This window comes from Rattus norvegicus, chromosome 4, assembly GCF_021556685.1.
Source record: "Rattus norvegicus strain SHRSP/BbbUtx chromosome 4, alternate assembly SHRSP_T2T, whole genome shotgun sequence".
Classification (NCBI taxonomy): domain Eukaryota; kingdom Metazoa; phylum Chordata; class Mammalia; order Rodentia; family Muridae; genus Rattus; species Rattus norvegicus.
Genome location: NC_141537.1, coordinates 88,467,493 through 88,485,007, shown reverse-complemented (window position 1 = coordinate 88,485,007; position 17,515 = coordinate 88,467,493). Strand labels below are relative to the sequence as shown.

Genomic DNA, 17,515 nt, shown 5'->3' with positions numbered 1-17,515 from the left:
GCAGCAAACCACTGAACTGAGAATAGGTCCCCCGTTGAAGGAATCAGAGAAAGAACTGGAAGAGCTTGAAGGGGCTCGAGACCCCAAAAGTACAACAATGTCAAGCAACCAGAGCTTCCAGGGACTAAGCCACTACCTAAATACTATACATGGACTGACCCTGGACTCTGACCCCATAGGTAGCAATGAATATCCTAGTAAGAGCACCAGTGGAAGGGGAAGCCCTGGGTCCTGCTAAGACTGAACCCCCAGTGAACTAGAGTATGGGGGGAGGGCGGCAATGGGGGGAGGGTTGGGAGGGGAACACCCATAAGGAAGGGGAGGGGGGAGGGTGATGTTTGCCCGGAAACCGGGAAAGGGAATAACACTTGAAATGTATATAAGAAATACTCAAGTTAATAAAAAAAAAAAAAAAGCTAAAAGTATAGTGCTTAAAGCAGGGATTCATCTGTACTGATACTTGAACTCTATCAATTTTCTATCTCAGCATCTTGAAACTGCAAAATGTTGCCAGCCTAAGAACGGGTTGCTATATCATGCTTGCTTAAGCTGAAATGATTTTCAGGATTTTAGGAAAAATATGGCCAAGACAAAATGGTTATGAGTTATATTTGAGAAGTCAGGAACGTTTTTGAAATCTGTATGTAAAGACATTTTTGATTGCTATAGATTTGCAAAGCATCCCTGTCTTGGTGTCTGACATCATCTTCCCCTCACCTGATCCTTACATCCTGTCTGGAACCTGTTCATTGTTGGGCTGGGCTCCTGTACTCCAGCTGTAGTAATGGCATAAAAACATATGTAGTCTGAGGACTTTCCCTGCGAGTAACATAAATAAAAGGCCGAAACCTAGGCCAGTCAGAGAAGAACTGTCTCCTAACGATTTCACAGTGGGAGGGCTTGTCAGACCCCTTGCCAAAGATAGAGAAGCAGATACTATGATGGGCCAAGGTTGAGCCAGACCACAGCTGAACCTGGGTGGCTTAGCAAGGCAAACAAATCTCTGGTTTACTATTTAAACCTAAGCAAAAGGGCCAGGACCTGAAAACAAGGTGGATAGGCGTGTGTGTATGTGTGTGTGAGACCCGGAGAAACCATGTTTGTGTTTGTCTCTGGTTCTTTGTCCCTCTCCCTTGTGTAGGTACATTCAACAAATCTTTTTCTGCTTTTCACTGTTGTCTCTTGATTGACTATGAAGGCCGGTGGCGGAGCCTAGCTAGTTAGGGGTTCCAGGAGATAGAGTCTGACTCTTCTAATTCTGATCTACACTGTCATGATCATTTACTGGAGGCTGGAGGTTGCACATATGATAAGGGAGGGGATGAAAATCTAAACCTTCTCCACTTTATTCCATTTGGAGGCCAAAAGCAGGAATGACATAATCCTAGCTGTTTGATAGTGTTCTATTATGTCACTTTTGGCATTAGACTAATATGTACCTTGCCTGGACTCCGGAAATCACATACATCAGGTTGTTTTCTGTTTCTTGATTTTCTTGCCTTTCTAACCTGGTATCCCCAGAGGGCACAAACATTTTGTCACTATGTAACAATGTTTATTAAATGAAAGAACCGCAATACAATATTTCCTTTTAAATCATCACACAGATTTGGTTCTAAGTAAATAATGCAAAAAAAAATCCACACAGAACCAATAAAGGCTGTAAATTTATATATAGTGATTATAAAAATACAAAGATCTATTTGCTTGTGTCCTCTTTGCTATCCATGTTATTCTGCTGGCTAATTATGTTAATCTCGTGATCATGGGGTTCTCTGGTCTATAAAATATTTAGATGATTAACAATCATTCTTCTATATTATTTCTCACAATTAAAGAGGTGTACTTACTCAAAACAATAAGAATGAAAATAAAACATTAAGAAAACAAAACAAAGGCCTGTGGCTCCTCCTCCAAGCAACCCCCCTCCCAGTGGTGATGAATGGGAGGGACTGTATCCCCCCTCCCTCGGGAGGCTATCTTTTCACTGTTTTAGGCCGTTTTGAAATTCTTTTCTTTAGAACAGGTATTTTTAATCAAACAAAGCAGTTACTGTTCCCGTGGTTGGCGCACGACCAGGGCCGAGGACACGGACGGGCAACAAGGCTGGGCTGGTGAGATGCGGTCAGTTTGGTGATGGAGCGTCTAAAGATGCGCCTTTCCCTGGTCTGCGAACCGTTCACACTTTGAATGAATCCATCTTTACAGGCTTTCCCTACCGGAATGTGGGCTTTCTAGGCGTGCGGTTTTCTCTAGAATCTCTCGGAAGGACACGGCCACGAGAGAGGCGAGGATAACTGGGAGACTTTGTGGTTGGCGGGCCTGGCGGCAGGCTGAGAGCCGCTGCTGGGAGGGCGTGACTGGCGGAGGCTGGAGGTTCGGCTTTTTCACGCTAGCTGCATCCAGATGTGCAAACCACGGATCACCAGGAAGGCTTCGCCGCGTAGCCCCGGCCTAAACGCCTTCCAGGAGGTTTGTCCCTGCCTGCGCGCCGTGCCCTGAGCTTTCAGGCAGGGGAAGCGCGCGGACATGGGCGAGACCATGTCAAAGAGACTCAAGTTCCACCTAGGAGAGGCGGAGATGGAGGAGCGGTCGTTTCCTAATCCCTTCCTAGACTATGAGGTCGCTGCCTCCGCCACGGGGTTCGCCTCTGGAACTGCGGAGGAAACAGGCCGTGTTTGCCCTCTTCCCACCACAGAAGACCCGGGCCTCCCTTTCCACCCCAACGGGAAGGTGAGTTGGTTGCCAGGGCCAGGACCAGCGGTTGGGAGGGTGAGGCCACCTGCGCCAATGGTAGCGTCCAGCGGTCACGCCCTGGGGTGCGGTGACGTCATCGGCGCGCGTCCCGCCCAGTCTAGGTCCTGCCCAAACGGCGGGGAAAAGGTGGTTTGGTTATGCATTCCCTCTGTTGAGACCTGAAACAGTCTGATGGAGCACTTTGATCGTTCTTGGGAGTAAAATGAGAATTTGCTGTTAGGTAGATTTTTTTCACATCTGCCAGTGGGCATGTACTTACTTGGAGAAACGCTAAAGTCACAGCCTGTTTTTCCTTTTTTTTTTTTTTTTTTTGTTCTTTAACAACTTCATACATGTATTCTGGTTGCTTCCACCCCACTGTCTTTCATCCCCTTCCCTCTTTTGTACAACCGCTTCCCCTATGAGTTGCCCCCCCCCCCATTTGTGTCTTTGTTTGTTTGTTTGTTTTGTCTTCCTGGGCTTTACCAAGACCTTCTCCGAACCATCCTTTGGTCCCTACTGGTGGATTCAGTAGCGTACACAACTGAAGACAATGGCTACCCCTCCTCCAGAACCAATCTGTTGTTAAGAGTTTGACATTAAGAATTAGAGCCCCGTGAACCCCTCCCCATCTGTGACTGACTTTTGGGAGGGCCTGTCCTGTGCACATCCAGCGCAAATAAGTATAATTATAGCAATTCTGAGCTCATGGTCACATTGGCATTATCAACTAGGACTTTTTTGTTTGTTTTTTGGCCAACCCCTCACATGTCACTTGTAGTGATATGAAACCTTTGGATGTGTGCCCAAGAGTGCGATAGCTGGATCTTAGAGTATTATTTATTTTTGAAACAAGAGAACCACTACGTATGCATCCCCTAGCTGGCCCGAAACTTGGATACCTGCTTCCCTTTATCTCTTGAGTGCTGGGATTAAAGCTATCCATCATGCTCAGTGCATAAGGTGTTTTTACGTCTAACTTTTGAGGACCCTCTGGATTGATTTCCAAATCGGCCACACCAGATTACACTCTCACCAATAGTGTAAAAGGATTCCCCTTACCCCACACCCCTGCTAGCATTTCTTATTTGTATTCTTGATAGTGGCCTTTCAGACTGGGGTAGGATGGAATTTTAAGGCAATTTCCATTTGCATACTACTCATCCCTGAGGAGGTTGAACATTTTGGAAAATGTTTACTATTTGTAGTTCCCTATTTTACTATTTTTCCAGTTGCATAGCATAAGTTGCAACTTAAAAAATAATTTTATGGAGGTGTTTTTCCTGCATGTATGTGTGCCACATGCATACCTAGTCCTTGAGGAGGTCAGAAAGAGTGTGCTGGATCCTCTTCAGTGTAGTTGTGGACAGTTAGGAGCAACTGTGTGGGGCTAGGAGCCAAACCTAGATCCTCTGGAAGATTCCTAAATGTTCTTAATTGTTGAGCTGTTGCTCCAGTCCTGTACAGCCCCCCCACCCCCTTTTTTATTTTTATTTGTTTACTTGATGCTCAGTGTGGGTTATTATTTTTTTTTTTATTTGATTTGACTTTTAGGTCTTTGTATATTTTAGACACTAGAAGACACTACTCTTTTGTTGAATGTGTAGTTGGAAAAAAGACTTTCTCCTATTTTGAGATCCATCTCATCTGTTGACCGTTGCTTGTATTGCTTATGCTACTGGAGTCCTGCTTGAAAAGTGCTTACCTATGCCTGCACATTGACGTATACTCCCCATTTTTCTCTAGTAGTTTGAGAGTATCAAGTCTTATGTTGAGGTCCTCCATCTGGACACTGGATTTGAGTTTTGTGCAAGGTGACATACGAAGATATAGTTTTGTTCTTTTGTGAGATCTGGTATTTCCAGCACTACCATGACCTTCACTGCCTTGGGATTGACCTGATGGGGCAAAGGAGGGGAATGAAGAAACAGCACACACACTTACAGAAAAGCTGGTGTCTGGTGAGCTGTTCTCAGCAGCCCAAACCCAGTGCATTTATTATATAAATCTGAGGTGAGGAGGTAGGTCGGCTAGGCTTCGCAGGGAGTCTCTGCAAGGGAGCAAGCTCAGGCTGTAGTTATTGTTCAGGTAGGAAGATGTGCTTGATGCTTTGCGAGCTGTCAACATCTGTACTTGGAACAGTTAAGGCTTTGCTGATTTCCTGATCCAGACCCAGGGAAGGCTGGGTAATTCACATGGTCTGAGTCAGGGGGGTCCATGACATGCTGTGTTCATGTCAACAATACACATTCACTCAAGACTTCATCTGCTTCTTACACAACACCATTTAGATCAGAAGCCCTGTTTTTTCCAGTGAGGATTTTGGAGTTTTTGTCAACAAATCATGGAGCTGTAGTAGCATGGATCATACCTAAGTTCATTATTTTATTCCATTGGCCTCCACATCTGTTTTTGTTGCAGCAGCATGATGTTTTGAAGTCAGGTATGGTGTTTCCTACAGTAGGCCTCTTTTTGTTTAAGATTGGTTTGGCTGGCTGTGTCAAGTTTCAGTATGAATTTTGGCATTATATGTTTTATTTCTGTAAAGTGTTGCTTGTTGCTTGAAATTTGATGAGAATTTGCAGTGAATCTGTAGATTATTTTGATAGGATGGTTATTTTCACAATAATTATGTTGCTAATCCATATGCATAGCAGCTATTCCTATTTTCTAGTATCTTCTTCAGCTTTCTTAGGGTCTTAAAGTCTTCAGTGTCCTTAGATTATTTTGTGTGTGTGCATGCCCGTGTGTGTGTGTGTGTGTGTGTGTGTGTGTGTTATGAATTGGTTTAATTCCCTGGTTTTCTTTTCAGTATGTATGTCATTGTTCTATAGAAAAACTACTGGATTTTGTGTGTTAAGTTTTGCTGTATTTCGGGAAGTTCTTAGCAGTTCTCAAGAGGGTTTTTTGTGGCGTCTCTAGGATCAGTTGTGCATAGGATTGATCATCTGCTAACAGAGATACTTTTGACTTTTCTTATTGCTACTTTGTCTATTGCCATAGCTAAGAATTCAAGCACTCCGAAATGAAATGTAGAGCATGAAAATCTTTGTATTATTCATGATTTTTGTGGGATTGTTTTGAGTTCTTGTCATTTAGTTTGACATTAGATGTAAGTTTATTATATATAACTTTCCTATGATGAGTTATACTCTGAATTCCTTAGGCTTTCCATGATTTTTGTCATGAGAAGGCATTGGATTTTGTTAAAGGCTAGATGATATCTTCATTTCCATCTTCATATGACAAATTACATTTATTTATGTATGAGGAGCCAACTGTTTATCTCTGCAATGAAGCCACCTTGACCATGGTGAATATACTTTCCTTTTCCCAAATATTTTATTGAGAATTTTCACATCTATGTTCATCAGAGAGTTGAGTCTGTGATTTTCTCTTTCTTGTGTGTTTTATTTATGACTTAGTGTTGAAATTTGTTTTACAACTAAAACCTATGGCAAAATTTAGTACTACACTACAAAGTGAAGTACATGACCTCTGGTTGGTGGAGTAACGGTATCCATGAGAATGTGAATACTGCATTGATATGGAGAGCAGGTGACTTTCACGTAAATAAGCCTTAGTCCAATTTAGAGTACTGAGACTGGGTAGTTTTCTTTTTATCTTTTATCTCTGGGTAAATGCGATTTCCATATCAAAAAATATTAAATTTACTTTAAAACTCACAAATAAACAACAAGGCTTGCAATATCTCTAAACAGTTAAATGGTAAATTGTTTAGTATCTGTCATAGTTTGAATAGAAATGGCCCTTACAGGCTCATATATTTGAATGTTTGCTTCCCAGATGGTGGACTGTTTAGGAAGGATGAGAAGGTGTGACCGTGTTGGAGGAGGTATATCACTGGTATGAGCTTTGAAGTTTCAAAAGTCCAGACCATGCCCAGTCTCACTCTTTCTCTGCCTCCTGCTTATGGATTAGGGTATAATCTTAGGTACTACTCTAGCACCATGCCTGCCTGCCATGCTGTCTTCCACAAAGGAAAATGGACTGCCTGTCTGAAACTGTAAGCAACCCCCCCCCCCCCCCCCAGTTAAATTCTTCTATAAGTAGTCTCCATCAGAATATCTCTTCACAGCAACAGAACAGGAATGAAGCAGTAACATACCAATGTAGGGTTTATGACCTAAAGAAAAGGTGAAATGGAAATTGGGTTGTCCATGAAAATGAGACAGTAAAAGGAGAAGGGGATGGGGCCAAATAGAATGAAAGCAGTTATCCAATGTAGCGGTAGGTTCTCTCTGTAACAAATCCTTATTCTAACAGCACTGTATCTTGGATTGCTCATGTTTATATAGTTCAGAGTTGAAGTGTATATCTCTTTTTAACTAGCAGCATCGGTTTTACTTGGTATTTTGTGAGGATCCAATCCGAGGAGAAATTCTGTACCAAATTTCATAGAGGAAAATTAATGTTAGGAATTGTTATTAACTATAATGAGATTGGCGTAATGAAAAATGTCTCCTAAGTAGTTAAGAGAACTCTAGAGAATAGAGCAATAGCAGAGATGAGGAACAACCTGTACTGATAGAACTGAGAGAACACATAAGGACAAGACTTTGGATAGAAGCTATCTCAGGCTGGATAATAAATTACCCTAAATTAGCAACCTTTAAACACTTATCTCACACAGTGTCTGAGGGCGAGGAATCCAGATCCTCACAACATTGCAGTGAACTGTGTGGTTCTGACTCAGGGTTTGTCATGAAGATGCAGTCATTTTTAAAGCTTATTAAGATAAAGACAAGCTTCTTGCCTCCTTCCATAGTGGCTGGCAAGCAGGCTATTAGTTAGTGGCTTCACTTAACAATGTTTCTCTTTTTCTTTTAGTGCCTGTGCGTGTGTCTCTGTGTGTGTATCTGTGTGCATATGCATCTATGTGTGTGTGTTTGCATCTCTATGTATTTCTAATCTTTTTCTTTGGTCCTTTTTCTTATATGGTCATTTTGCCCTTCTCTGATTTGTTTGTTTTCATTTTATCTTATTGTATTTCATTATTATTCCTTAGATCTTTGTTTTCTAGTGAGAAATAGAAAGGATCTGGATACAAGTAGGAGGGGAAATGGAAAGGAACTAAGAGGAGTGGGGGTGTACCAATCAGAATATATTATGAAATATATGCATGAAAAATCTATTTCAATAAATTGGACAAAGAGAAAACAATAACCCCATTAAAAATGGGTACAGATCCAAACTGTATTCTCAAAACAGGAAACACAGATGGGAGAGTAACACTCAAATAAATGTTCGACATCTTTAGTCGTCAGGGAATGTAAATCAAAACTACTTTGTGATTCCATCTTGCACCGGTCAGAATTTCCAAGCGCAACAAAACAAATGACAGCTCATGATGGCGAGGAAGGAGAGTCAGGAACACTGTCTGTCACTGTTAGGAGTGAGAACTTGTGCACCCAGCAGTAGAGTCAGGAACACTGTCTGTCACTGTTAGGAGTGAGAACTTGTGCACCCAGCACCCAGCATGGAATTAGTGTGTCAGCTCTTCAGGAAGCTGAGAATAGATCTACCTGGAGATCCAGGTACACCAGTCTTGGGCACATACCTAAAGGACTCTATTTCCCACTACAGAGACTCTTGCTCAACTATGTTCATTGCTGCTCTACTCAGAAACTGGAAACAACCTAGATGTCCGAAAACAGATTGAGTGGATAAAGAAATGTGGTACTTATACAATGGAGTATCACTTGGCTGTTAAAAAAATGGAATCATGAAATTTGAGGATAAATGGCTTGAGCTAGAAAAAATACTCTGAGTCAAGTAATTCATACCATAAAAGTCAAATATAGTATGTGTTCACTTATATGTGGAGATTAGCTCTTAAGTCTTTGATAAACAGGCTATAATCCCTGTAACCACAGAAGTTATGTGTAGAATAAGGGTCCAGATGATTTGATCACATTAGGCAGGGGAAATAGAAAACATGGTTATGGATGAATGGGATCGGGGGAAAGTGAAACAGGATTAGTATTGGGGAGGAGGGATGAGAGTTGTGAGGGAGGTAATATGGGGGAGAGACAGCTGAAATTAAGGCCCACTTGAGTGGATCTATATAGTGGAGACTTCCTAAAATATATACATAGGCAATCTAAATAAAATCACCATATAACATGGGGGGGGGTGGAATCCGAACTGGACATCTCTTGTCACCAAATGAAGTCTCCCATTCCTGAATTTGTTATATGCGGCTGAGTCATTGCCCAAAGGGGCCCAAAGAAGCCCTCCAATGATCCAGGCTATTGCTAAGACTCTTGCTTGCTCTTCACAAACTGATGCCCTATTGCTGAAGATAATACCTGCACAACTTATTTAATTCCAGCCCATCTCGAATGCCTATCTAGAGCCTTCCCCCTATGGACTAGTGTCCACGGTACTAGAAAGTACTTTGCACACTACCAAAGGAGGAAAGTAAACACAAACTCTTTGATCTGCAATAGTGATCTACCTGCAAGTGGCTTTAGTGCAATAGTGGCACAAAGTCTGTGGAAGTAACCAACTACTCTGTGAATAGATTTAAGACCCACTCTATGAGGTGGAAGCCATATCCAAATCTGCTCAGGTGGCTAAGAGTCTAAGACTAGATAGGGCATGGACCTAAGGGGAAACTTAATACTATAATTCTGCTAAAGGAATCTAGCAACAAAGTGATCCTTAACAACACTGTGCCATATTTATAGATCAGTGTCATCAAAGCCACCACCAGAGAAGCGTCCTCCTACAGAAGATGGGGATAAAGACTCACAGCTAGAAAGGATGCAAAGAATAAGAGATTTTAGAGTACCTGGTCCTAAATGGAATGTCTTCATCCATTTCTTCCCTTAGAGCTCAGGAAACTGCAGACGAAGAGGCAAAAAAAAAGTGTAAGAGCCCAAGGGGATGGAGGATACCAAGGAAACAAGGCTTTCAGTACAGCAGGACTGATTCACATGCGAACTCACAGAGGCAGTGGCAGCATGCACAGGGCCCGTGCAGGATTGGTCTGTATGAGGTCCTGAAAGAAGTGGACACTGCCCCCTCCCTGTCCCAGAAGCTGTCTGTAATTGATACCTACTCACAAGTGAAAAGTTAATTTTCTGTGAGTCTCACAGGATGTACGTACCACTGTTAGGGCCAGGCCCTGTGCCCAGCAGTAGATGGTCAATACAAAATAAACTCATTTTCAGAGGTTTTTGCTTTTATTTGTTTATTTGTTTTTTCCCATAATGCTTTGGACTCCCCCCTCCCCTTTATTTTGCTCATTATATTATGGTCTTTGATTTTGTGTTTTTAGGGGATTTCTGTTTCTATGTGTTTCTAGTGCTTTTTCTTTGGCTCTTTTGTTTTTCTGTTCCTTGTTTGTTTTGTTTTATTCATGTTTGTTTGTTTTTATTCTGTCTTATTCTTTTTTTTTCTTCTTTTTTGCAGAAAAGCCCGATTGTTTTTTGTTTTCTGGTGAGAAAAAGGAACATTTGAGTGGCTGGAGAGGTTGGGAGTATCTGGGAGGAGTCGTTGGGGAGGTGAACTATAAACAGAATATATTCCATGAAAAAAAAAACTACTTTCAGTTTAAAAAACAAAAAGGAATTGCAAAAAAGAAATCCCATCCACAAAGAGGTTTAGAAGAAATGCAATATTTTAATAATATGTATAAATGTAATATTAACTTACCACTTATACCATGTATGAAATTTGGATTCATATCTTATTCAGAAAAATAGAATAATGCAGAAATAAACAGATGAGATAGAGAAATATTGAGAAGAATGTAAGGATAAGTTTATACTTTGAACAAAAAATATTAAAAAGAAAAAGATTAGATAGTAATGGGATTTCATAGAATAAAATATTTTACTTTAAAATGAAAGGTAAACAATGAAGGCAAATTAAAAAATTAAAACCAAGGCACACAGAGTTCAAGTAAGTTCTTCAAGGTTTGACAGGAGTATGATATATGTTTGATGATTAAAAGCTTATAAAATTGCCAATGCCAATTTTCAGTACCCAAGTTAAGACCAATCCATGATTCTCTGTTCCCAAGGCTTTGATAAGTATTGATCAGTTCTTAGTATTGTGTGCTGTTGTTTGTCAATTTGGCATGAGCTAAGGTCATCTGGGAAGACAGAACACCCCATTGAGAAGACACTTCTATCAGAGTGCTATATACAAGTCTCTGGGCACCTCATCTTGATTAATGACTAATGTAGGAGGGTCTGGTCTGAAGCAAGCTAAGAGAACCTTGGAGGGCAAGCCAGTGAGCGTTGTCTTCAGTTACTACTTTCAGATTCTTGTCTTGATTCCATGCCCTGACTTCACTTCATGATGGAGTGTTTCCAACATTGTTGGTCACAGTGTGTGTTTACCACAGCAATGGAAACTAAACTAATACAGATATTGGTACCCAGTTCATGAGGTATCACTGTGACAGACCTGGCCCTGTTGTTTTGGGGAGGATTGTAGAAGCCTTTTGGTCTTCGGACTGAAAGCGTTCAGAGCTTGATGAGCTGCTGTTTTGGGTACCAGGAAGATAATGGTGTGAGAAATGCAGATGATGGAGGCCTGGCTGGGGAGGTTTCAGAGAAGACTCTGGCAGTTCTTCAAAGATTATTAAGTCTCTTCATGTGTTATTTGTTGTACTAAGAACCAATGGTTTCTGTTCATTTGGGGCTGAAGAATCAATTATGATTAACAAAAGATTAGAACCACTGAAGTGAACCCTTCACTGGGGTGGTTAGTTGATGCTGGTTAGCTGAGTATGAAAAGAACCAGCATAATTGTGATGACATCTGGAATTATTCTTTCAGGGGTAGCATATAGAAACAATGAGCAAGGGTCCAAGGCTGCTTTCTTGCTAGTAACTGAACTTGGTAATGTGTAAGAGTCTCCCAGGTGGTACTGGTTTAGGTGGCATGAGAGCCTCAGGAATAAGGGGGTCATGGGGAAAGGTGGAGGTTTGGCACCATTAAGCAGGGTCAGAGTCCTGAAGAGAGCTTAGGAGAGGCTATTGGTAAAGCCTCAGTGGCAGTGGAACCCCAAGCATGTTGGAGGTGCTAGTATGATCTGATGACTGTTAAAGATAGCAGCTGTGCTCTGGAGTCAGCCTGAACCTATAAGAGGAGCTGTGTGTGCTTTAGAAGGTAGAGTGGAAGAAGTCAAGCTGGAAGCCCAAGTGGCATGCCTTCATTAAAAGTACATATGTGTATGTATATACATATGCATATACTTATATGTATTATATGTAATTATAGGTAAATAAAAATAGTTTGATTCCTGGTAGCTTTTTTAAACATTTGTAGTGTTGTTTCCCATTCATCCTCTTCTTTTGTATTGACCTCCTTCTCAATTATCTTCTCACCTCCCAATTCCCTTTCATATCACTGTATCCTATGGTTCCCCTCTATACTGCTCCTTCTATGCCACTTCATGGTACTTAAAAAAATTCCAGTTTCTGTCTTTACTCCAGACTATATACTTGTGTTGCCTAGTTGTATGTCAGCTTGGCACAAGCTAGGGTCATTTGGGAAGAGGATTATTAATTGAGAAAATTCCTCCGTAAGATTTGCCTGTACTTCTGTGTGTAGTACACTTTACATACTGATTGATATGGGAGGGCTCAGCCCATGTGCATGGTGCCATTCCCGAGTATAGTCATAGGACTATAAAAATGATCAAGACACGAGGAGCAAGCCAGTAAGAAGCACTTCCTCATCATCTCTGCATCAGTTCTTGCCCATAGGTTCCTGCCCTGCCTGGGTTCCTGCCCTGCCCTCCTTCTGTGATGCAGTCTACCTGCCCTGCCTGAGTTCCTGCCCTGACCTCCTTCTGTGATGCAGTCTACCTGCCCTGCCTGAGTTCCTGCCCTGACCTCCTTCTGTGATGCAGTCTACCTGCCCTGCCTGAGTTCCTGCCCTGACCTCCTTCTGTGATGCAGTCTAATGTGGAAGTGTAAACAGAATACACCCTTTCCTCTCCAAGTTGCCGATTGTCCCGGTGTTTTATCACATTAATAAAAACCCCAACTTAGACAATATTTATATCTAAATATTTGGAACTAGGAATCAAAGATGGGATAGAACATACAATGTTTATCCGTGCAGGTCTGACTTAGCTCACTCAGTGTAGTATTTTCTAGTTCCATTCATTCATCTGCAGATTTTATGATGTCATTTTTATTTATAGCTGACTTCGTTGTGCATATAGACAATTTTATTACTCTGTCACTCAGTTTAAGGCCATTCATGTTGTTTTTCTTCCCAAGGTATTGAGAATGTAGTGGCAATGACCATGGCTGAGCAAATAGTACTGTGGAGTAGGCTGATGACCCTTGGGGCATCTGCCAAGGAGTGGCATAACTGGGTCAATGGGAGAGTTACTTTCAGCGTTCTGAGATTTTCCCACTCCGATTTCCATAGTGGCTGCTTTAGTTTGCAATCCCATTAGCAGTGACTGAGGATTCCTATTTTCCCACAAGCTCTCTGACATTTGCCGCAGGTGGTTTTGTTGATGTTAACCATACTGACTAGGGTAAGACAATATCTCAAAGTTATTACTTAGCCATTTTTATTTATTCATTTGAGAACTCTGTTCAGATCTATAGTCCATTCTTCAGTTGAGTCAATTTTTTGACTCTTTGTTGTAAGGGTTCTTTGTGCATTTTGGATATTACTCTTCTGTCAGATGTGTAGCTGACACAGACCTCACCACTGTGAGTTTCCTTTTCACTTGATTGGTTGTTTCCTTCGCTGTTTAGTTATGTGCTGTTTCACTTGTCAATTCTTTGCCTTTATTCCTGGGCAAATGGAGTCCTATTCAGAAAGTCCTTTCTTAAACCTATATTTTGTAAAACAATGCCTATGGTGTTTGTTTTCCCTAGGACTTTAAGTATTTCAGGTTTCAGAGGGAGGCCTTTGATCCAGTTGGAGTTACGTTTATGCAAGGTGATAGATACTGGTTTCATTTCATTCTTGTACATGTGGACATCCAGTTTTCTCAGAAGCAGTTTTGAAGATGCTAATCTTTTCTCCATTGTATGTTTTTATCATCTTTGTCAAATATCAGACGGCTGAGTTTATATGGACATATGTACTGTTTTTATCTACTAGTCTCCATTGTTTTTCTGCAATATCACATTGTTCTTACTATGGCTTATATACTATGGCTCTGTACTGTATCTTGATATTTGGAATGGTAATCCCTCCAGAATTATTCTTCTTTGCTTAGCATTGTTTTGAGTACATATAGCATTTTCCTTGCATTCTTGCTGGCATGTGCTATCATTTCTTTATTGATTTTGGCTGTTTTGACTTGGGTAATATGGAATCCCAACATGATTTTGATTATTATTTTCCTTGTGACTAAGGATGTTGCACATTTCTTTAAGCTCTTCTAAGTCATTTGTGTTTCACCCTATTAGAACTTTCTGCTTGGTAATCTACCCATTTGCTTGCTTGCTTGCTTGCTTGTTTGTTTGTTTGTTTATTTATTTATTTATTTATTTATTTATTTATTTATGCCCCAAATGCTGCCTTCCTCCTTCTTGCAGAAGTCTTCCTCCCCTCCCTTTTTGCCTCTGAGAGGGCAATGTCTCTCATATCCCCCCATCTGGTGCATCAATTCTTTGCAGGATTAGGCACATCCTCTCCCACTGAGGCCAGACATAGTCCTCTGCCACCTATGTGCCAGAGGGCTCAGACTAGCCTGTGTATGCTCTTTGATTGGTGGGTCAGTCTCTGGAAGCTGCTAGGGGTCCAGGTTAGTTGACACTGTTGGCCTTCCTATGGGATTGCTATTCCCTTCAGCTCCTTCAATCCTTCCCCTAACTCTTTCATAGGGGTCCCCAACCTCAGTCCAATGTTTGGCTGTGGGTATCTGCATCTGTTTCAGTCAGCTGCTGGGTAGAACCTCTCAGACAGCTGTTATGGAAGGTTCTTGTCTGCCAGCACAAGACAGCATTAGTAATGGTGTGAGGGTTCCTTCTCCCTGGGATGGATCACAGAATGGGCTCTGTACCAGTCACTGGTCAGACATTCCTTCAGCCTCTGCTCCCTCCATCTTCGTCCCTGCATTTTTTTTTTTTTAAAGACAGACCCAATTTTGGATCCTCACTATTGGGCGTTTCGGCTCATATCACCTGCATTGACTCCCGGGAGCCTCTTTCACTCTGAGTCTCCAGGACTTCCTAGAGAATCCCCCAACTTTCCATCCTCGGCAGCTGCATATTTCCGTTCATCCTCCTGGCCCTCTGGGACTCTCTCGTCTTTTCCCATGCCTGATCCTGCCACCCTATTTCCTTTACCCTCTCCTCTCCCACGCAGATCCCTCTCTCCCTGTGCCTCCCATGACTGTTGTATTCCCCCTTTCTATGTGTGATTTAAGCATCCTCATTGGGGCCTTATTCTTGTTTAACTTCTTTGGGTCTACGGGGTAGATCATGGGTATTCTGAACTTTTTGGCTATTATCCGCTTATCATTGAATACATACCATACATGTCCTTTTGGGTATGGGTTACCTCACTCAGGATAATATTTTCAAGTTCCATCCATATGCCTGGATGTCTTTGTTTTTTATTTTTTTAATCGCCGAATAGTATTCCATTTAGGTTAGGGAAGTTTTCTTCTATAATTTTGTTGAAGATATTTACTGGCCCTTTAAGTTGGGAGTCTTCACTCTCTTCTATACCTATTATCTTTAGGTTTGATCTTCTCATTGTGTCCTGGATTTCCTGGATGTTTTGGCCTAGGAACTTTTTCCATTTTCCATTATCTTTGACGGTTGTGTCAATGTTTTCTATGGTGTCTTCTGCTCCTGAGATTCTCTCTTCTATCTCTTGTATTCTGTTGGTGATGCTCACATCTGTGACTCTTGATCTTTTCCCTAGGTTTTCTATCTCCAGGTTTGTCTCCCTTTGTGCTTTCTTTATTGTTTCTATTTCCATTGTTAACTCCTGGATGGTTTTGTTCAATTCCTTCACCTGTTTGGTTGTTTTTTCCAGTAGTTCTTTAAGGGATTTTTGTGTTTCCTCTTTAAGGGCTTCTACTTGTTTACTTGTGTTGTCCTGTATTTCCTTAAGGGCGTTATTTATGACCTTCTTGAAGTCCTCCGTCATCATGATAAAATACGATTTTAAATCTAAATCTTTCTTTTCCAGTGTGTTTGGATATCCAGTATTTGCTTTGGTAAGAGAACTGGGCTCTGATGATGCCAAGTAGTCTTGGTTTCTGTTGCTTGGGTGCCTGCGCTTGCCTCTCACCTTCAGGTTGTCTCTGGTGTTAGCTTGTCTGGCTGTTTCTGACAGTGGCTTGACCTTCCTGTAGGCCTGTGTGTCAACACTCCTGTAGACCTGTTTTCTTGTTTTCTTTCAGTGGGTTCTGGGTACAGAGTGTTCTGCTCTCAGGCGTGCAATTGCTCCTGGAGGCTGGCTTTCAGCTCTCAGCCAGGGCAGGGACTGGAAGTGTCTTGCCCCTGACTACTTCTGGGTCCCTGTGCGCAGGGGGCACAGATGGCATTAGGCATTTTCCTCTTGGGTCGGGAATGCGGGCAGATTGTAGTTTCCTCTGATTTCTCAGGAGTGTCCGATTTTCTGAGGGTCCAACTCTCTACCCCCAGGGGATTTGGGCACAGGGAGTTGTTTGACAGGTTCGGTTCGGTTCAGTTCAGGGCGCAGATCTGGACTGCAGGTTCCTGCAGCTGACTGCTCCTATATTCCTGTGTCCAGAGGCACTGTGCAGTTTCCTCTTGGGCCAGGGGTGTGGGCAAAGGTGGGCAGAAGTGACAGTCTGTCCTGTCCTGCAGTCTCAGGATTACCTGTACTCAGGTGTTCGGCTCTCTCTCCCACGGGATTTTGGGCTAAGAGGATCTTGAAGGTGTATGGGTGTATAGTCTCTGACCAAAAGGGGATGGTGTGAGGACAGATGGAACAGTAGGAATCCTTTGTTTGTAGTTTGTGGCAGGGCCCGGCAAAGCCTATAATAACCTTGAACTTACTCTGTAGCTAAAGCTGGCATTGAACTCTATATCATTGTGTCTCTACCTCTCAAGTGCCAGAATTAAAGGCAAGTGCTACTAGGAATGCCAGCACTCATTTGACTCCTTCTTTCCCTTAGTCATGGAGTCTAGTTAATGGGTGACTGCACCCAGATTTAGGGTAGGTTTCCTTTCAGTTAAACCTACTTAGAATGGTCTTCACAGACATACTCATCGGCAACTTTCTTAGATGATTCTAAATCTAGTCAAGTTGACATTCTAAATTAACTATCACCCTATCTCTCTTAGGTTCTTTATAAAGACTAAAAATGTTTGTAGTCAAATCATCTATTATTTTTTTGCTTTTTTTTGTTTCCTATACTTGATTTCTGCAAATTATTCTTTGTGATAATATTTAAAAGTTATAATCCACATAAAGCATTGTTTCATTAAAATATTAACCTCAAAGAACCAGAATAGGCTCTCATTACCTAAGATATGCCAAATAAGGTCATTCTTTCTTGTGTCCAGTGTAGCTTTCATGATGTTCTCTTCTAGTTCAGTTTAATTCACTTTTTCCTTTGATTTTTAGATTGTTCCTAACTTGATAAAGCGTATCCAGACCAAAATTAAAGATCTTCTGCAGCAAATGGAAGAAGGGCTGAAGACAGCTGATCCCCATGATTGCTCTGCATACACTGGTTGGACAGGTGGGGTAGTAACCTCTATGTTCCATTTCTGTACTGTGGTGTATAAGCTGAGACTTTGACATTCTCTCCTATTTTAAAATTGTGACCTTTATAC

At 41.7% G+C, this 17,515-nt stretch overlaps 1 protein-coding gene across 3 annotated transcripts in view; it reads left to right on the top strand.

The window, feature by feature from the left end:
* Nucleotides 1–2,520: 2,520 nt before the first annotated feature.
* The window catches only part of Lancl2 (LanC like glutathione S-transferase 2), a 41,050-nt gene continuing 26,055 nt past the window's right edge, over nucleotides 2,521–17,515 (top strand). Inside the window, 2 exon segments of one of the 3 annotated variants that reach the window (NM_001014187.1) lie at nucleotides 2,521–2,733; nucleotides 17,304–17,421. In NM_001014187.1, the coding sequence (NP_001014209.1) occupies nucleotides 2,530–2,733; nucleotides 17,304–17,421 (322 nt within the window). In that variant the 5' untranslated portion in view covers nucleotides 2,521–2,529. 3 annotated transcript variants of the gene reach the window in all.